This window comes from Acanthopagrus latus, chromosome 18 (assembly GCF_904848185.1).
Source record: "Acanthopagrus latus isolate v.2019 chromosome 18, fAcaLat1.1, whole genome shotgun sequence".
NCBI lineage: Eukaryota > Metazoa > Chordata > Actinopteri > Spariformes > Sparidae > Acanthopagrus > Acanthopagrus latus.
In genome coordinates, this window is record NC_051056.1 from 19,672,273 (window position 1) to 19,690,144 (window position 17,872).

Sequence of the window (17,872 nt, forward strand, 5' to 3'; positions counted from 1 at the left end):
AACGTTAGCTGCTGTTCCTCTCTGTTTGCGTTAACATCCTTCACAAGGAGATCCAAAGTCCAGCACCATTTAACAACTTAGTCCACCGGCTTGTACAGGCAACTGGGAGACAGCGAGAGGTGAAGTTTTCATGTCACATATATTGCCACAAATTGTGACATAGAGCCCCTATAAGTTTAGCATTATACTTCTCGGTCTGCACTTTACTTTGACTTTAATGCTCCATATCTACAGAACAGTAAAACACTCCAGTTTTGTGTGAAATCTGTTTCCTCTGAAGAATAAACACTGATGGCTTGCTCTGTGTGTGTTGCATATTCTTTATGATCGAAACAGACTTAAGACTGACTGTGTAATTTATTTGCAGCTATTAAACAGAAACAAGTTATTCTTTGAGAATATTTTCAGTGCATTCACATCAGTTTGGCTACATCTTATTGGTTTCATTTCATGGAATAATAAAACAAAATCACAACAAAGTTTAGAACATAAATAACATGAAACAAAACGTAAGAATTACATCAGCGAATCGACTTAGATTTCTTGTAAAAATCATTTGACTGGGGCAGTATGGGGTAATAAATAATCAGGTTTACGTAGTGCATTTTCTCAAAAACATCCACTAGATCAGTGCAGGTCAGAGCAGATTGTCTGGGAATGACTGGTCATCTTTCCAGTTCAGGCAGGTGTTTTTCGAGTGCTTGTACAGATGGGACGACTGGCTGAAGCGTTTGCCACACTTCGGGCAGGGATACGGCTTTTCTCCCGTGTGGACGCGAATGTGCTTCTTGCAGTCGGTCAGGTTCATGAAGGTCTTGCAACAGATCTTGCAGGCGTACTTCTTCTCCCCTTCCACCAGCAGCACGTGGTCCTCAGCAGCTGCCTTCTTGCACTTGGATAGAACATCCTCTGACGCTCTGGTCAGAGGCGGACGATCAGCAGCCTCCCCCACTGACGCACAGGACCGATCGGTGCCGCCTTCCGATCCAGGTGGCACTTTGGGGGCGATGCGACGAAAGGTGGTCGGCCCTGAGCTTTTCCCGGCCCTGGAGGGTTGGACGAGGGAGGTTTCTAGACTGAGGCCTGGTCTGATGCCGCTCAGGAACTCTGCCAGAGAGTTCTGGGCAGGCTGGAGGATGAGCGTGTCGCTGAAACCAGAGCCTTGAGTCGGGAGAAGCTGCTGCAACGGGACGGAGGACACTGGGAAAACAAGTGAGGAGGAGGAGGAGGAAGAGCAGGAGGAGGAACCGGAGGACTGGGCTTCTGAGTTTTGACACAGTTCATCTCCGGCTGCTGCAGGAGCATCACTAGCAGCAGAAGCAGCAGCAGTAGCAGCAGCAGTAAGGCTCGCCAGGCTGTCCTCTTCCTCCAGAGCTCCCATTACACTCTCGCTGCTGGGATTGAGGAAGCAGGAGAAGGCCAGCTCTGACAGGCTGTCCAGGCCTTCACCAGTGTCTACTGAGTCCTCGCCCAAATCTTCAGCCTCTCTCTGTGCTTCAGTTTGAAGGTCTGTGCACAGCTGAGACTGTAAAGAGGTCACATCGCCCTCCGTTGGACAGGCTGAGGACAGCTTCTCTCCACTTATCTGTGAGTCCAAATTATCCATGCAGCCTTGAAGTGGAGTTGGAGGGGAATTGTTGGCTGCTGCGTCCACATCTGGCGAGTAGGAGCTCAGATTTTCCCTTTTCACCTCAATCAACGCCATCTTCGACTCCTCTCCCTCGTCCTCCATCTCTTCTCCCACCTTGACTTTGACCACCGTGTCTCCATCCGCACCACCTGTGCTGCTGTCCGACTGGCTTGGCAGCTGGATCTCCTCTGACTCTCCTTTGGTTGCTTCGTATTTCTCCTCCACCTCCTCCTCGCCTCGGCCCTCCCAGAGTCCAACGGTTGTCTTCAAGCAGTCCGGGGACAGCAGCTCCTCCCTTCTGTCATCTGTGCTGACGGTGCTCCTGGTTACAGTAGGTGAACACTCCTTGTAGTTCTCCTCAGGCAGCCTGCAGGACCTCTTTCTGTCACCGAGCCTTTCCTCATCTGACTTCCTCTTACATCTCTGCTCGCCACTGACTTTCCTCCTTTCCTCACCCGACTGAGTCACCTCCGCTCCCACCTCCTTCTCATGGATGTCCTCCTCAACAGGGGGACACTGCTGCTGCTGCTGCTGCTGCACTGACCTCCACCCTTTAGGCGGTGAGGCAGGGAAGTTCTTCCTGGACAGGTGGAGCTTGCAGGCCTTGACCACCGTGTTAAGGTGCAGATGCGACGCCGCCAACAGCACATCCATCACATTGGAGGCCCCCAGAGACAGGGTGGAGGTGTAAATCATGTCTAGCAAGGTGGAGAAGGCCTCCGGGGTCACCACCTCTGGATCTAGCTGCATCACACTGGGGCCTCCACCTCCACCTGTGTCAGCTCCAGCATCATCACCGCCGTCACTGGAGCTGAGAAGAGCCCGGAAGTGGGAGCTGCATGCCGCCAGGATGGAGCGGTGAGCCTGGAAGCTCTGGCCTCCAACCAGCACCACACAGTCACACAGCTGAGCATGGAGGCGCTGGTGGTTGAGCTGCTTGAAAATATGTTGGAAGTGACCTGGAAAGTCCATTATAGGAAGTACTACTGTTCGTTAACTAATACAGCAGGTGTTACTTGCTAGCATCCATGCTGCTGCTGCTGCAACACAACGAAGGTCATTGTCAGACACAGGAGCAGCTTCTCGTCATCCGCATCTCATTAGCAGAAAATCAAACTGGCTGTTCTGTAACATTTCACAACCTACCGCCACTGTGGTGTGTAATAGTTGTGTATTGTCTGTTGCAGTAGCCGGTGTCCCGGAGATGCTCTGGAGTCTGGGCGGGCACCGGAAGGATGCGGCGCGGTCTCGAGCTTTTGTCTCCGCGAACAGCCTCGGTATCCTCCCGGCTGCTGCTCCTCTACCACAGTCACAACTTAAATAATATATGAAGTAGCTTTTCTCCTGGTTATTGTTATTGATGATATTGTTTCTGGGCGCTCCCGCAGCCTGCCCGGGTCAGCAGCTTCCTCTGTTGACGCCTCCATCACTTGTAGTGTCGCCGACCGTCACAGTAAACAACACCGCCCCCTGGTGGTCACAACCGGATGTGCAATAGATTCGAGTTCAATAACGGTACAGCTTTGAAAACATTCTGATAAATATCATTAATTAAACTGCCAACTTGAACTGCTTTATACAAAATGCAGGTCGGATTTTATTTGACTATATTTTGCCACTCGAGGTAAATATCAACCAGTTTAAATTGTGATTAAAAAATGTGTGTATATTGTAAAAAAAACACACTTGATGTTTGTGATTCCTTTTTCACTACTGAAAATGAGATGGGGATATTGTTATATGGGTGTAAAAAAAATAAAATAAAATGAAATGAAATGTGTTGCATGTTGCATTGCTTGTGGGAACCAACGATATTCAGAAAACACAAAATAAAAAATCTGGTATGTTGAAGAGTAAGGAGTGTAGATAAAAGATAGAGTTGAATTAATCCCAAGGAAAGGTCTTGTGCCAGAGAACAGTCAAAATTACAGTAACATAGGGATAAAATACAAAAACATGCTCTAACATAAATGAAAATGTATAGATCCAGGACTATAAAAAATAAAGAGTTTTCTCTCTGTTTACTGGTGTTGTTTTTTCAACCATGTTGTTGTTGTTGCTCCTACAGTTTGTTAATTCTCTTTTTTTTTTTTTTATCTGTCTTGACTAGTCATCACCATTATATTCATATGTGTTCAGTGTCTAATGTTTGGGCTATGGAAGTAGAAGTGAGATTTTTATTTTGTACTTATTATCTATGAATATTTTCACTTATCCACATTGTAGGAACTGTCTATTGGCACCAGCACACTACAGCTTAGAAGATGATGCTGGCCACTACCAAGCAATGTTCTGCAGACCTTGAAAGAAATACTGACAGCGTTGACCTTTATTGTACAGTACCATCACTCACAAAAAGAGTCCCCATTAAAAATGTGCTGTGTTCTGAGCTGATGTCTTGCCAGTCAGTGCTTTACACTCACTCTGCCATCACTGGTATACGTAACAGGGATAACTGCTATTTCTCTGAGAAATTTACATTACAGACACATTAAATAAACCTTAGTGTATATTTGAGCTCTGTGGCCAACACTATGAATAAGCATCAACACTGTGCAGCACAGACGGCTGTAGTGTTGATGGAAAAAAAACAATAAGAGAATTTGTTGCTGTGACAGCAGACAGTGAGACACTTCCAATTGGTTTCTTGTTTTTCTATTTTTATTTTCAGTGACTTCATGATGACATAAAATGGGTGACATAGGTTTGCCTTGCAGGGTACATTTTTGGTGCACCGCTGTAAAATTTAATAATTTTCATTCATGTGTGCAGGACTGAGCAGACCTGCCGTGTAATGACGAACCAACAAAAACAACAACTATACAGCAGGCACACAGACGATCAAACGCTGCTTTCAAAAAATGATCACAGCATGTTTAACAAGAGAAACACACTCAAAATGACCAACAATGACTGAGACTAAAAAGTGAGAGCATGGCGTTTCCTCAGGTGTAGTGGTGGACAGACGCCGGTCGTCTTCATCAGGATGTTGCTGTCGTGGCTCTGGCTGCCTGCTGATGATGGTCCATTGTGTCTCTGATGTAGTAATCTCTCGGTGGATGGAGGAAGAAGATTGCAGCTGCTCCACTCATATGCTGTCCAGTTTCTTTAACACATACGGAGCTGTGAACACAAAAGACACAGATGATTAGTTTCTGTTATGACCATGAGGAGAGACTGTCTGTCACAGTCTTAGCGTTTGTGCAATCAGATTTGGTACACTGACTTTTGGGATGTTTCTATCTTCTCTGGGATTAGCTCAAGATAGCTAATGCTTATGTGATGTTGGTGCCACACTATAAGAAACATCGTGACAATTTACGAAGGAAAAACACCTACGTATTCATATATTTGTGTTGCTTTTAGCGCATTAGCATAAATAAGGGAAAACTATCAAACCTCTAGCATACCTGTTTAAGCACTGCGCAGCGTGTCAAGATTATTAGTATTTAGCTAAGTGTCAGTGCCCTCTGCCTGTACTCACTAGCTCTGAGAAGGGCGACGTAAAGAAGAAAGTTCCGTAATGACGAGATGACGTCTTGTCGCATCTTCTTCTTCATCTCCTCCGGATCCATTTTGGGTCCCAGTCCTTCCAGTTTGAACATTTCTGCTGTGGTTTTACTGGCTGTTCTTCTTCAGTCTGGCTTTTCGTGATGAAAATTCACCGTCTAGAGAGCGTGGATGGAAATAATCAAAACCGGAAGTACGTAAAAGCGGAAGTGACGACAAACGACGGCGAGTACGGAGGGACAAACCGCACGAAGACACCAGACGGTTAAAAAAAAAAAAAAAATTACATGTGGCACCGCAGACGTAGTTACTGTTTTACTACACCACCACATTTAGGTGAGGTTGTGAAAACTTTTTATGTTGTTAATATGCAGCAAATGTTTTATTTTACAGTATAATTTTTTAAAATATCTGTCACTTCAAAGAGACAGAAAAAAATCATTGGAAAACATAAAAATACAAGAAGATGTCAAACTAAAACGAAATAATGTTCTTAATGTTTCTGTATCACTTTTTAGTGGGATTGTCTTTGGTGTCAAATCTTTATTTTCTAGCAAATTTGATATATTAATTGGGCAAAAATGCAGTTTTCAATGCCAAAAATGACTGTTATTGTTCTGAATCATGTGCATGTTGTCCCACTGCCTCCCATGTGTGCATAATTCAGCCCTGCTTGTGGGCTATTTGTTTTTGGAGTTATGGTCTTCATTGAATGGAGGCGATAAACCGGTATTGCTTCATTAGGAATAAAATGATACTCCTTTATAGACAGAGATATAAATTAGGTTTATTTCAGTTTCATCAGACATTAATCAAGATGGATACAGGCATTTTAATTTAGTTGGCTGACAAAAACTAGAATGAAATGTAAACAGTAATTGTATTATTATTATTATTATTATTATTATTATTATTATTATTATTATTATCATTATTACGTTATTCTTGGATGTGGCTCAGTGGATCGAGCTGACCTTGCGGAGGAGGGGTGGGGGTCCTCCGGGCAGACAGATGAGGAGGCAGGGAGGAAAGAGAGAGACGAGCAGAGGGAGGGGGTGGGTTATTTCTGAGCTCAGGGCCGAGGATTAGGCAGCAGAGAGCAGTCCCGGTACGATGACAGCATCCAGCATATAGCCACCCCCCCCTCCACACACATACACACACACACACACCACATCACCATCTCCATCCGGCCCGGGAGGACGCCGCGGATATTTCAGAGAGACAGATCGTCTCCTCTCGGTTTCTCCGCATCACTGATCCTTTCGGGGGACAACCCTCCCAGACTCCCGGTCCCGTCTGTATCTCCTCCGCAAAGACCACGAGGTGAGTTTTTCTCGGTATTTCCCGGTGTTGTTGTCTGATGATGGAGGAGCGCCCGGCTGTGTGACGGAGGGCGCCTGCACCTTGCATCCCTCTCTCCTGCCATTTGTGCCGATATTTACCCCCATCGAGATGAATAATTCACCCGATGGTCGTTTTTTTTTTTTTTTTTTTTTTTTTTCTCAACGCCTGCGGGCGATACTCGTGTCGCCGTGTGAGGGAGGCGGTGTAGAGATTTTAAATCCGATTACAATTATGAAGGAAGCAACAAAAGACTGACCTTTTTTTTTCCTCCTCTTCTCCCTCTTTCTTTGTTAAGCCCCCCCTTTGACGGGCACGGCTGCGACCACTAATCAAAGTTACAGTCTGGTCAGTGCGAAGATAAATATTGATTATTTTTCACAGGCGTTTGTAAACCATTTATGCGCGATGGACACGGTCGATGCGTGGCTGGTTTTATTCTCACAAACCTCAATGAGGTGATCGGTTTATATGAATTACAGTGTAACAGTGTTTTTTTTTTTTGGTTGCACAACTGAACACATGTGTTACGCAGTGATAGTGGAGATCCACGCTGCCGTATGCGCAGTGAAACCCGCCGTCACACAGGCTGCAGATTGAAAATGAACGGGCTAAATCCTGACGGATCAGGGGGGGATGCCAGCAGTCTGGGTAGTAAAACACGCACATTGTGAATGGGCGTAGGCGATGTGCAGCCACTCCGGGACAGTCGCCTCTCCTCCCTTTTTTTCTCTCCCTGCTCATATCCTTTGGCCAGCAGCAGCCTTCTTCTTCTTCTCCTCCTCCTTCTTCTTCTCCTCTTCTTCTTCTCTATGCGCTCTCCCGTGCCGTGCCAGGCATGACGAGCGCAACACAACTAGACCGGAACAATGCGTTTTGCTGTTCTGGGGGCCTTCATTTAATGCATGACATGATTTAATATGACCGCTGATTGAGCCTTCACTATGCTCACAGAGACGCCACTTAAGATGATCATTCAGCATCTTTATTTTCTAAACAGCATCATCATCTGCAGCTGCTGGGAAAACACACACACACACACAAACCCTCCTCATGAATGGGTTTGGATCATGTGGTGTGGATGGTGCTCAGTGTTTTTTCTTGTTTTGTTTTTTTTTGCGCCGTGCCACCGCTGCAGGCTTTGTGCTGTGACTCAGGGATGTGTGCTACAACATGTGATGGGAGACACTGCTCCCCAGGTCAGTCTGCCAGAAGAGAAACACGACGGGCAGAGCTTGCACATCAGGAGAGACTTGATGCCTGGCTGCATTAGCCTCGATCTGCCCCGCTGAATGCTCCTCTGTCCCACTTACTGCAGCCAGCCAGCCAGCCAGCCATCCTCTCCCCCTCTCCTCCTCTCTCAGTCTTAGCTCCATGTCTCCAGGGCACGCTGGGTGGCTGGAGCTGGTGTTCGACGCTCCGGCCCCGATGCCTTGACCGGCTGATCGTTAGATTGATCGATAACTGGAGCCGCGGTGGAATGTCGATCAATTGATATCGGTCTTTCTGTGGAAATGACTCCTATTAATTCAAAGGTCAGAGGTTGCGTTGGCTTGTGATCGTGGCGGTGGATGGATAGACGGATACTGGAACAAAGGTTTGGACTGTAAACGCGTTTTTTCTCCTTCAAACTGTGCCAGTGTTCCTCGTGCAGAGGGGAAAAAAAAGGAGATGTGACCTCATTGATGTGACAGCTCCATGGTGACGGCACAATTGACTGGCAGTGGCGCCATAATGTAGGCCAACTCTATTTATGAAGGCGAAGTGAAACATTCAGGGTTACGGAAATCATAAAGCCCGAGTAAATCATCGGCTCTGAACAACCAGGTCTATCCTCATCTATTCTCTGCTGTCGTATGAAATATTAAAGTCCTCCTGAAGCTGTATGTAAGTGTTACTCCAGAGCCCACAGGCCTATTGTAGCTCCTGACTTCCTGGCGTCCCTCATATTACTTTTACCTAAAGATAAGCTCTCCATTGTGCCGTTTTTGAAGTATGAGGGAGTTGAAGGAAATTGGCTCCGGCGGCAACAGAAGAAAAAGGGGCAGCCGGTCCCCCAGACTTGAAACATTTATCATCATCTAACATCCAAAGACCTTCCTCAGACATCAAGATCTTCCCCCCTCTTTATGTGTGTGTGTGTGTGTGTTTCTCGCCGTCTGTCGGTCTGTCTGTCTGTCTCGCTCCGGAACCATCAGAACCGTCGATAGAGATCTGTAACACAATGCAGCGCACTATTAATCTTCAAAAAGACCCATTATTTAATAGTGCACTGGGGAACTCGGGCCTCGCCAGGTCGCTGATCAAAGGGGGAAATGAAATGAGCGGTGCACGGTGAGCCCTGTCTTCATAATGCTAATGGAATGAGCTGACAGGCTGAATGAAAAAACAGGAGATGTGATTATGTCTGGAAGACAAGTAACAGGGAAATAACCGGCAAAACACAGCAAGCAACAGTGACTTGAACAAGCCTCCCAGCTGCTGTGTGACAGCTGTCTGTAGAGGCTGTTCTTTTATGACTTGTTTGTAACATTTTAGATGTTCACATTAAAAGGACTTGACCTTTGTTTTGTATTTTGTGGAGCTGTGTACTTACATTTATCCCAGATGTTTACAACGATGCTCGAACCCAGAGAAATCTTTAATTTTAATTTGAGGTAACACACGGGAGCAAAATGGCGAGAACCTAGAGCAGCTGCACAGAGGCAGGCAGGCAGGCGTCAATGAGCTGATGTTCGCAAATCAAAAATACAAAAGTGTGAACTACAAAATGTCAGGAGACAAAAAAAAAAAAAGGTGATAAAAAGGAAGGCCGAGGAAAATAAGTAACACAAAAACCGAGGACAAACCAGAAAAAAACCACAAGGAACAAATGTGGAACACAGGGAACACGAGGACGGGGGGAACAGGTGCGAACCAACAAAGAGTTGAGGAAACAACAACACAGGCTTAAATACAAACTAAACTAACAAAAGAGGGTGAGGTGCAGGTGGAGAGACACTGGGAACGGGGCAGTGCTAATCAGGCTGATGTGAGACAGGTGTGGGGGAGGGAGTCAGGCTGCGGAGGAACACAAGTGAGCAGGAAGTAGACAACAAGACACAAGAGGACATAACCACAAAATAAATCAGGAAACGACTAACCAAAAAACAAAACCATGACAACAGCAGGGCGTTTTATTTGGTCGCCTGTCAATGGTGTCATAGCCCCTTTAACGGTCTTGCTATCACGAGACGATACGTCAGAGAATGAGGTAGGAAGTCAGCGAACCAACTTGTTAGCCGCTCTGTTGTTTACTGTTGTTTGTGTGCTCACTCATGAAGGGTAACGATTATTTAATTTCATCAGCATTGGTGGTTGTTTAATAACGAAGACAACAATGCATGTCTCACGTTATTGTTAGATTAAGAGACTCCTAGTAGCAGAAATTGCGTGTTGTGCTCATAACCCATAGCCTAGCATGGACCAATGCCACGCCCCATAGCATACAGTGTAAAGCTTATTGTTTCCAGTATACCTATACAGACAATACAAAATGCAGTTATGCAATAACAAGACGACGAGTTTTCAGTCATGCTAGCAACTCTGTGAGGCCGTAATTGAGCTGAATGCTAACATCAGCATGCTAACATGCTCACAATGGTAATGCTAATATTCTGATGCCTGTTTCTTGGTTTCGCTCTGCTTCATTTGCCTATTAGTAGTAAACATATAGTGCCAGTAATAGAATTAGTTCTCCATGTATGTAGTCAGAAATCAAAGGTACGGACAACATGTTTCGCCCTGATGATTATGCTAGATGAAAAATTACGAGATAAATGATAACAGTTTCTCCTAAGGAAGACATGAATGAGTCTATCAAATTTCGTGGCATTTCATTCGATAGCGACACTGAAAAACAGACTCTCATCCTGCTGGCAGCGGTTGAGGAATAGTTACAGGATCACTAAAGTCATTAGGATTATCCTCTGGGAACCGTGAATGAGATACCTCTCTGGATACGTGAACATCTTTGCCAGTTGTTGAACACCAAAGTTATTAGGCTTCATCCTCTGGGGACCTTGAATGTGTGAGTACTTTATCGTGAGGAAAGAGGGAGCGAGCCTCAACCTTTCTGTGGTGACTAGAGCCACAAGGATTAAGTCAAGGGTCATGCAATGATCTGTTCATCAGATTCTTGTGCAATGCATCACTTGCTTTCTCTCTACTTGATTTTGTGATGGTTGGTAATGTTGTGGTGGAGCACATGCTGTCTGATGTCTGTTTCTAACTGCGCTGTCTTTTGTTGTTGCATTGGTCTGACAGTTGCCACAGACACAAAAGGAATTTCCTGGAGGAAAAAAAAAACAACAGTGATTAACTAATTGCGCGACAATCCATCCAATTGTTGTTGAGATGTTACAGTCTGGAACGAGTGACAGACCATGCCGTCTGCACAGTCGTGCTGCTAAACATAGCATGAAACAACTTATTGAAGAGCACCCAATCATTCACGACTACATGACTGAGCCCGCTTCAAAAACACAGTCACTTTTAACTCGAGTTTATAATTATTTCAGCAATGATTTATTTATTTATTTAGTTCCACATATTGATCTTCTCAGCTGAAAGAAATCATCCAACCAAAAGAGGTTTTATGATAAGGTACCGTTCAATTCCCTGAGGGGCCTCGTCAGTCAGTTGTGAAATAAAAGTCTAATTTTAACATATTTAATCACAAGTTTCACAATAACTTCAGTGTAATAAGATCAAGAAATTGTCAGCATAGAAAAGTATCTAATGATTGTAAATGTATTTAAACTGCTAAAGGAACTTTTAACTGGTTATGAAACAGTCTCAGTCTCAGTCAGTGTAATACTGATGCCTCCACATGACCCACATAAGCAACCAGACATTTAGCAAGAAGAGACAGTTATTTGTTGTGTTGTGCTGCGCATGAATTGAGTTTGAACGGCCTGAGAAAAGAAGCTTCTCTGTGGGCTGGTGGCGCTGCAGCGGATACTTCTGTAGTAACAAATGGAAACAGAAAAATTTGCTTTTACAGAGCATTTTATGTTGGCCCTACTTCAGAGCTGTATCTTACTGTTTCCCTGTTGTTGTGAGGACATAACATTACTGGAAATATTGATAACTTAGCTTTAGCACAACAACATTATTAATTGACTGACAGCTGTTGGCTTAAGGCTCATTTGTACTCCCTTTACTTACGTCTGTTTTAAACAATAACGTGTCCTTCATGTTGACATGGATGTTAAACAGTACCACCACCAGAGGACGCTGTTCAGGGTCAGATCCGTCTTGTATGGACGTCCCGTTTTCCTTAGCCACTTCCGAACTTGCTTTTAATTCCTGCCCAACCTCCTCCCAGCTGTTCTTGCACCAGCGTTTTGTTTTTGTACCCTGGCGTATAACATCTTAAAATTTCTGATCAACTCATATGACCTCTCTTCAAAAAGTTCTAAGTTTTAAAACTTCTTCTTCTCCTCCTGTAGCCATGTTTCGCTTGAACTGTTGGCTATGCTGCCCCCCACAACTATTGAAGGTGCTGCTCTGTTGTCAACGCATATGTTAATATTCCAAAAACTTGCAGAAACACGGACCAATGAATGCAGAGAACAGACAGAAGTTTCCTTCTGTATCCATATATGTATGTAACATTGAGCATAAATGAGTTACATTTAACCTAGGTGTTTGAACGGCACCAAAATAAAGTTTACTTTGTTTCATATTACAGTTATCAATTTTGCATAGCTACAAAAAGCCAGATTAACATCTAAATATACCACTTTTGACCACAGGAGTCGCCATTTGCCATTCACTGTAAACATCGCTCTAATTTGAGATGGGAATAATAGATTAACGTAAATGCAAATGTCATTTCTGATGAAGGTCAAGCCCTGATTTAAAAACATAGCGTATCATCGCATCATCAGTAGGGTTGCATTGATACCCTGTTTTCAAGGTATAACGCAATATGAAAGTTGACAATTATCATGCTGTGTTCATTTGCTTACATACGATATTGAATTCTATCGTAATTTTTGTTATTAAAAATAATAATATTTCAAGTTTCAAGAAGAAACTGTTTTGTTTTCATTCCATTAAAGGTCACTGTAGCTTTAGAAAATAATTAAAATTATTGTGAATTACTGCATGAAACTGTGATATTTTCTGAGATGGCTATCATACCGGGAAAATCTCATTTCTCAATCGCAGCCCTAATCATAATCATCAGCCTTTTGCAAGATGAAAAATGGATCTTTGGCGCACTTCATGTCTGCTCTACTTCCTCACATTTACAACTCTGCCTTTGTGAAATCTGAAGCGATCCAGCTGCCTCACAAACAAAAACCTAAATCACTCTCACGTCAAGTCATCCAGATATTTATGCAAACACAATATTTTTCTGCCAAGCCTGCAGCTGGACTGATGGACTGAATGTTTGTTGAGCTCTGTGTCCAAAACTTTGTTGGCAGCGACTGTGAGACAAAATGAATTGTCGAGCTGCTGAACCGACCCGTTCTGCTGCTGCTGCTATGCTGCACCTCATGTGATGCAGCTGTGTCCGATGCGTCGTATTCGGCTGGAGGGGAGTGCAGTGTGTGTGTGTGTGTGTGTGTGTGTGTGTGTGTGTGTGTGTGTGTGTGTCTGCGTGTGTGTGTGTGTGGAGGACAGATTGGGAACAAGATGTCAATAGCGACCAACTGGTCCTTTCTAAATAAAAGCTGTTGTTCAGTCAGTGAGTAAGGCTTCTGCTAGAGTCTGGTTACCAATTGTGTAACGCTCCACTTGTTTATCATGTTAAGGCCTGTGAGATGTGTGTGCTTAGCTGCGCCAACTGTGCCCGATTCCAGTCATTTATTGCTGCGAACAGCTGATTGACATGAATTTACGCATGCTACAGAGAAATTCACCCTGTCAGTCAGACTGTCACATCCATTAGCTCGGATTATAGCAGAACGGCAGCTGTATCTACACATTTCTATCCGACCACTTCATGTCCTAATGCAGCTCTGCTGAGCCTCGTCCAGGTTGGTGTGACCTGCTGTGGCCCGGTCTGGCCCGGCACTGCTAATTGGTCTGTTTTCTCTCCAGCTGGCTGCACAGAAGCTGCCAGTTGCCAGTGGCACCTCTGAACCCCTGAGGAGAGAGAGGAGTGCTTCTATGAACTGCATGTGTGCTCAATGTGGGCGACAGGATTGAATAACTGACTGTTTTGTCTGAGACAGAGAGACATTGTGTGGGAAAATGAGCAGAGAGATGGGGGGGGGGGTATTGTCTCAGAGAAGTGAGACATCGAAACAGACGGACTGAGACAGACATTCCTACAAATGTTCTCCATGTAGCGGGGAAGATTTGAGGGTGAGAAGGTGAAAGGAGGGAAGAGGAGATAGGCTACGAGGCCTGCTGATGAGCTGTGTGCGTTTGAGGGCAGCTCGGGGACTTAAAGGACACGACAGTGCAGGACTGGATTCACGATTACTATTGATTCAGAACCAGATTAGGAGCAGACTCATCAGCAGCTTGCAGCAGCAGGCTTTACTGTCTTGGATCAAATGAAAATGCTGTCACATCATTAGACGGGGGGGAGCAAGCTCTTCATTTGAGACACCAGCGCTGTGGTGGAGAGAGAATAAAAACAATCCTACAGGTCTGCTACAGACCGACATTCATCACTGTCTGCTGTATGGCTTTGTTTGCTCTCAGTCGGCGGAGAAACGCTGCATTGATCAACCTTTTCTCAGACTCCTTTTACGTCCCACTGTAGATACTTTTGTTCTTTCCTTTCTCCTCCTGCAGCTCTCGTTCCTTTGCCCTCTTCACCCTCTTTAAAATTCTCCTCCTCTCCTCCCCCCTCCAATATCCTGTCCTTTCTTTCTTTTCTTTGCCCTGACCAATTCTCCTTCCCCTTTTCTCAGCCCCTTTAGAGCCCCCCTCCCCTATCCCACCCTTCCTCACCCGCTGCAACCCCAATTCGTCTCTCTCTCTCTCTCTCCTCCCCTGCACGCCGCTCCTCTTCTTGGCAAAGTGGCAGAAGGAGGCGTTCGGAGGCCTAGCTAGCTGCATTAGCCCCATGCATTATTCATGTGCCCTGCAGTCTGTGTGGGTCTAGGTCTTCTGCCGGCGTTCCACTGGGACACATGGGCCTCGTGAAAGAGCTCTGTGTGCGGGACACAGGGCCTGACGGAGGAGCTGCACAGATGGGACCACCGATTCCTTGATTTCTGCCCCCTCTTGTCGATGAAAGGAGCGAGAGTTTACTTGACAGATCAACATTCAAGTGCAAAATGAGGCGGTTTCCTTAGTCGGGATCAAGAATGTTTATTTAGTGTCTTTCCTAATTCAACCGCCAGGCTTTTCACAGCAAAGTGTGTTTTTCTCCCACAAACCAGAGGCCGGCTAAGGTTTCAGCCATATCTGCCCCTGATGCTCATATGAAAGACTTGTCCTCTTTGATTGTTGGCCAAGATGTCCGTCTGCCTGGCAGCGTTTCCCCTCTCTGCCACATCAGGATTCACAGGCTGTCCTCTTTGCTTTTAGAGCGCGCCCAGTACGAACTGTTAACTGAACTGGGCGGTATGAAATTTTAATTCAGACAACCAGACGGAGATGGAGTGCCTCGTCTGTGCCTCGTCTCTACATGTGCTTTTGAGGGCTGCAAGAGAGAAATAGAGAGAGAGAGAGAAAAGGGAGAGAGTGCCTTGGGGACCAGAGGAGGGGCCTCTTGGAAAAACCACAACCACATAACTGGTTTGGACTCACATCTGCTTCGCTTGACATACTTGCGTGTTCACTCTGAAAACATCAACAGCTGGAGTAGTTGCTCCTAAATAGGTTGAAAAATCCAATGCAGACGCCGCTGATCCAACTCGCTCAGACCTCTTAACTGGCCGTTTCACGCTCCGGTCTAATTATACACTCGTCGTGTGGTTATGCATCTTGTTTATGGGATTTGACAGGTCACCCTCCTCTGCTCTGCACAGGTGGCCGCACCAGATTGGGATTGGCCCTGATGATCACAAGGAACCCCCTCCACCTCTTTTCAGCCAATCCTGGAGGGGCTGCGGAGCTGATGTCTCAGAGGGCGAGAGGGTATTTGTGTTCTGGAGTCCTGAAGAGACAAGCCACATCACGGTGAGTCACACTCTCGCAGTCTTTAGTTAAAAATGGGACATTGTGCTGCCGTCTTAAAATAAGCGGACAAGATTGGAACCTCTGAATGTGAGGACTGAGAACATGTCGGATCTTTCTCTGCCTTCACCAGAAGCTTCATGTAATTCAGTGCTTTGTTTCCAAAATAGAATGTTTAGTTTGGATTAAACCGCGCACGTGAATACACTCTCAGCACGTTTGCCATCACACCTGCTTAACATTCTGCTTTAGTAAGGTCATAAAGGTGTGAAGAGGGAGGATGGTAAACCCCTTGATCAAGTGCTGAGGATGTGCATGTATATAAAAATGGCTGCTGGCGCCCAGAGAGACTGTCATCTGAGACCACTACCTGACTCGGCAAGGACAGTGAGGTTGAGAGAGAGAGAGAAAAAGAGAGAGAGAGGAGAAAATAAAAGACAGAAGAGAGAGGAAGAAGGAGAATGACAGCAAAAAATACCACCTGACTCAGCACCGATTGCAGCACTACAGCACATACAACACACACACGCACACATGGACACCAGCACATTCGACAGTGTCCTGATCTTTACAACACTGATCATTGTTAAAAAAAATGTTTCTTACCAGTATCGATAGTGATCTTCTACTCACCCTCATGCTCATGGAAAGTCTGGTGAAGTTTCGTAGTTCACAAAACATTTCTGAAGCTTCACAGCAAAACAGTATTCCTCCTCAACAGCTGAAGGAGATGGGGACTTTTTTTTTTCTTCTTTTTAAAGAAAAAACATCTCGTGGCTCCATAAGTTTCTGGAAGCCACGAGACACCAAATTGATTTTGGAAAATTTATTTACACCCTTTTAAAAGACAAAATCTACATGGAGGCTCCTAAAGTAAGACCAATTTGAAGTGGTTGCATGAGACTGACTGAAGGTTGAAGGTGTGAGTAACGTCTTCTCAAATCAATTTCAACAAAAAGAAAATTGCATTACACATTACGGTACCATGACGTCAAACGAAGGAGCTGCTGGAAGACCAGTGAGCAGCTTGAGAAACAGCTCACTGTCTGGCCTCTGGTCTCTGTCCAGAAAAAAGAAACAACTGTGGAAGATCTGTACAATGTTCGACTGTGGCTGCATTAACGATTAATTTCATTATTGATTCAATATTTATTGGACAAAACGGCAAAAGACTGTGAATTTCCCAGAACCCAAAGTAACATCTTCAAAAGGATTCATTTGTTGCACCAACATTACAAAACACAAAGAGTCTTCCTTTACTTTCACAAAGGCAAAATAAAAGCAGAAAATCTCTCAATTGATTAATCGTTGCAGTGCTGTGTTGGACTAAAGAAAAACTATAAACAACAATCATGCATGCTGACTGGCTCACTGAAGCTGAAGAGATTTAAAGTGTGGGTATCAAGATAAAAAAGGCATCTTTTAATACTCAGTAGCATTGAAGCAATTCAGTCGGTACAATAAGAGTATCGAAGTTCGGTGCCAGTTTCTGTTCCTTTCAATGATCGAGCGCTTCCTCATTTGCTGCTACGTAGCTTCGCTCATCCCTCCTCATTTACGTCAATCTGCCTCAATCCGGATCAGCGGGAGGTGCTAAAGTGACACCCTGACCAGTGCAGGCCCGTGCAGAACGCGGGCCTCTAATCCTCTTAAAGGACAGACCTACACTGTGTGCCGTACTCCTCCAGTGCTGATGGAGGCTTGTCAACAGCGACCTACACAACCAGCGTTTGCTTCAACAGGCCGGAAAAAAAGATAAATTAATTGTGTATTCTTTCTCATGAATACAACTTTACTCACAGCAGGGCTGCTTAACATCCTCTATTGACTGCAGTGCAGTCTGCATTGTTTCCCCCTTACGCAGGAGTGAGCTAATCGCGCTGTAACGACTTCACCCTCCTCACGTGTTGGACAAAGTTTTAAAATGCTTCATGAAAGTGAGGCTGGAGGCCAGAAATCTGCTTCTTGTAAGACCTTAACGAAAGGCCTTCGCTCCTGTAGAAGTTCTCCTCCATATTTTAAAGAGCTGATCAAACTAAGCTCTCTGCAGCCGTTGCAGGAGCACATTTATCATCGTTAGCCGTATTGATTGGGTCAAAGTCGCTATTCTTCCTGTCCCTGCCAAAGTTTCCCTCCCCTTTCTCTGCCTCGTGGGGTCAAACAGTCCGATACAGCCACGGGTCTATCACAAACAGCAGCTAAACAATACATAACACAAAAACACAAAAACACAACTTGATTTGGTCTGCAACACTG

General features: G+C 45.1%; 3 protein-coding genes across 4 annotated transcripts in view; 1 reads left to right on the plus strand and 2 right to left on the minus strand.

Moving 5' to 3' along the window:
* Window positions 1-300: 300 nt before the first annotated feature.
* LOC119007118 (zinc finger and BTB domain-containing protein 5-like) lies at window positions 301-3,680 on the minus strand. The gene is made up of 2 exons (XM_037076513.1): window positions 2,777-3,680; window positions 301-2,670 (listed from the first exon to the last, which is right to left on the minus strand). The coding sequence occupies exon 2, from the start codon at window positions 2,600-2,602 to the stop codon at window positions 638-640; it is 1,965 nt and encodes a 654-aa protein (XP_036932408.1). The 5' UTR covers window positions 2,603-2,670; window positions 2,777-3,680; the 3' UTR covers window positions 301-637.
* Window positions 3,681-4,269: 589 nt separating this feature from the next.
* On the minus strand, window positions 4,270-5,356 carry tomm5 (translocase of outer mitochondrial membrane 5 homolog (yeast)). The gene is made up of 2 exons (XM_037076519.1): window positions 5,115-5,356; window positions 4,270-4,753 (listed from the first exon to the last, which is right to left on the minus strand). The coding sequence occupies exons 1-2, from the start codon at window positions 5,233-5,235 to the stop codon at window positions 4,719-4,721; spliced, it is 156 nt and encodes a 51-aa protein (XP_036932414.1). The 5' UTR covers window positions 5,236-5,356; the 3' UTR covers window positions 4,270-4,718.
* A 733-nt stretch (window positions 5,357-6,089) lies between these two features.
* Window positions 6,090-17,872, plus strand: part of frmpd1b (FERM and PDZ domain containing 1b) — a 31,038-nt gene continuing 19,255 nt past the window's right edge. For both annotated transcript variants that reach the window (XM_037078185.1, XM_037078187.1), the window contains exons 1-2: window positions 6,090-6,466; window positions 15,469-15,619. The gene's annotated coding sequence lies outside the window, so the exon portion shown is untranslated. The remainder of the gene's footprint in view (window positions 6,467-15,468; window positions 15,620-17,872) is intronic.

Bases quoted from the DNA above. Each gene is read 5' to 3' on its own strand.
- tomm5 (XM_037076519.1), bottom strand. From the start codon at position 5,235: ATGTTCAAACTGGAAGGACTGGGACCCAAAATGGATCCGGAGGAGATG. The intron at 4,754-5,114 runs GTGAGTACAGGC...TTGTGTTCACAG, and splicing joins CGTCGCCCTTCTCAGAGCTA to CTCCGTATGTGTTAAAGAAA.
- LOC119007118 (XM_037076513.1), bottom strand. From the start codon at position 2,602: ATGGACTTTCCAGGTCACTTCCAACATATTTTCAAGCAGCTCAACCAC.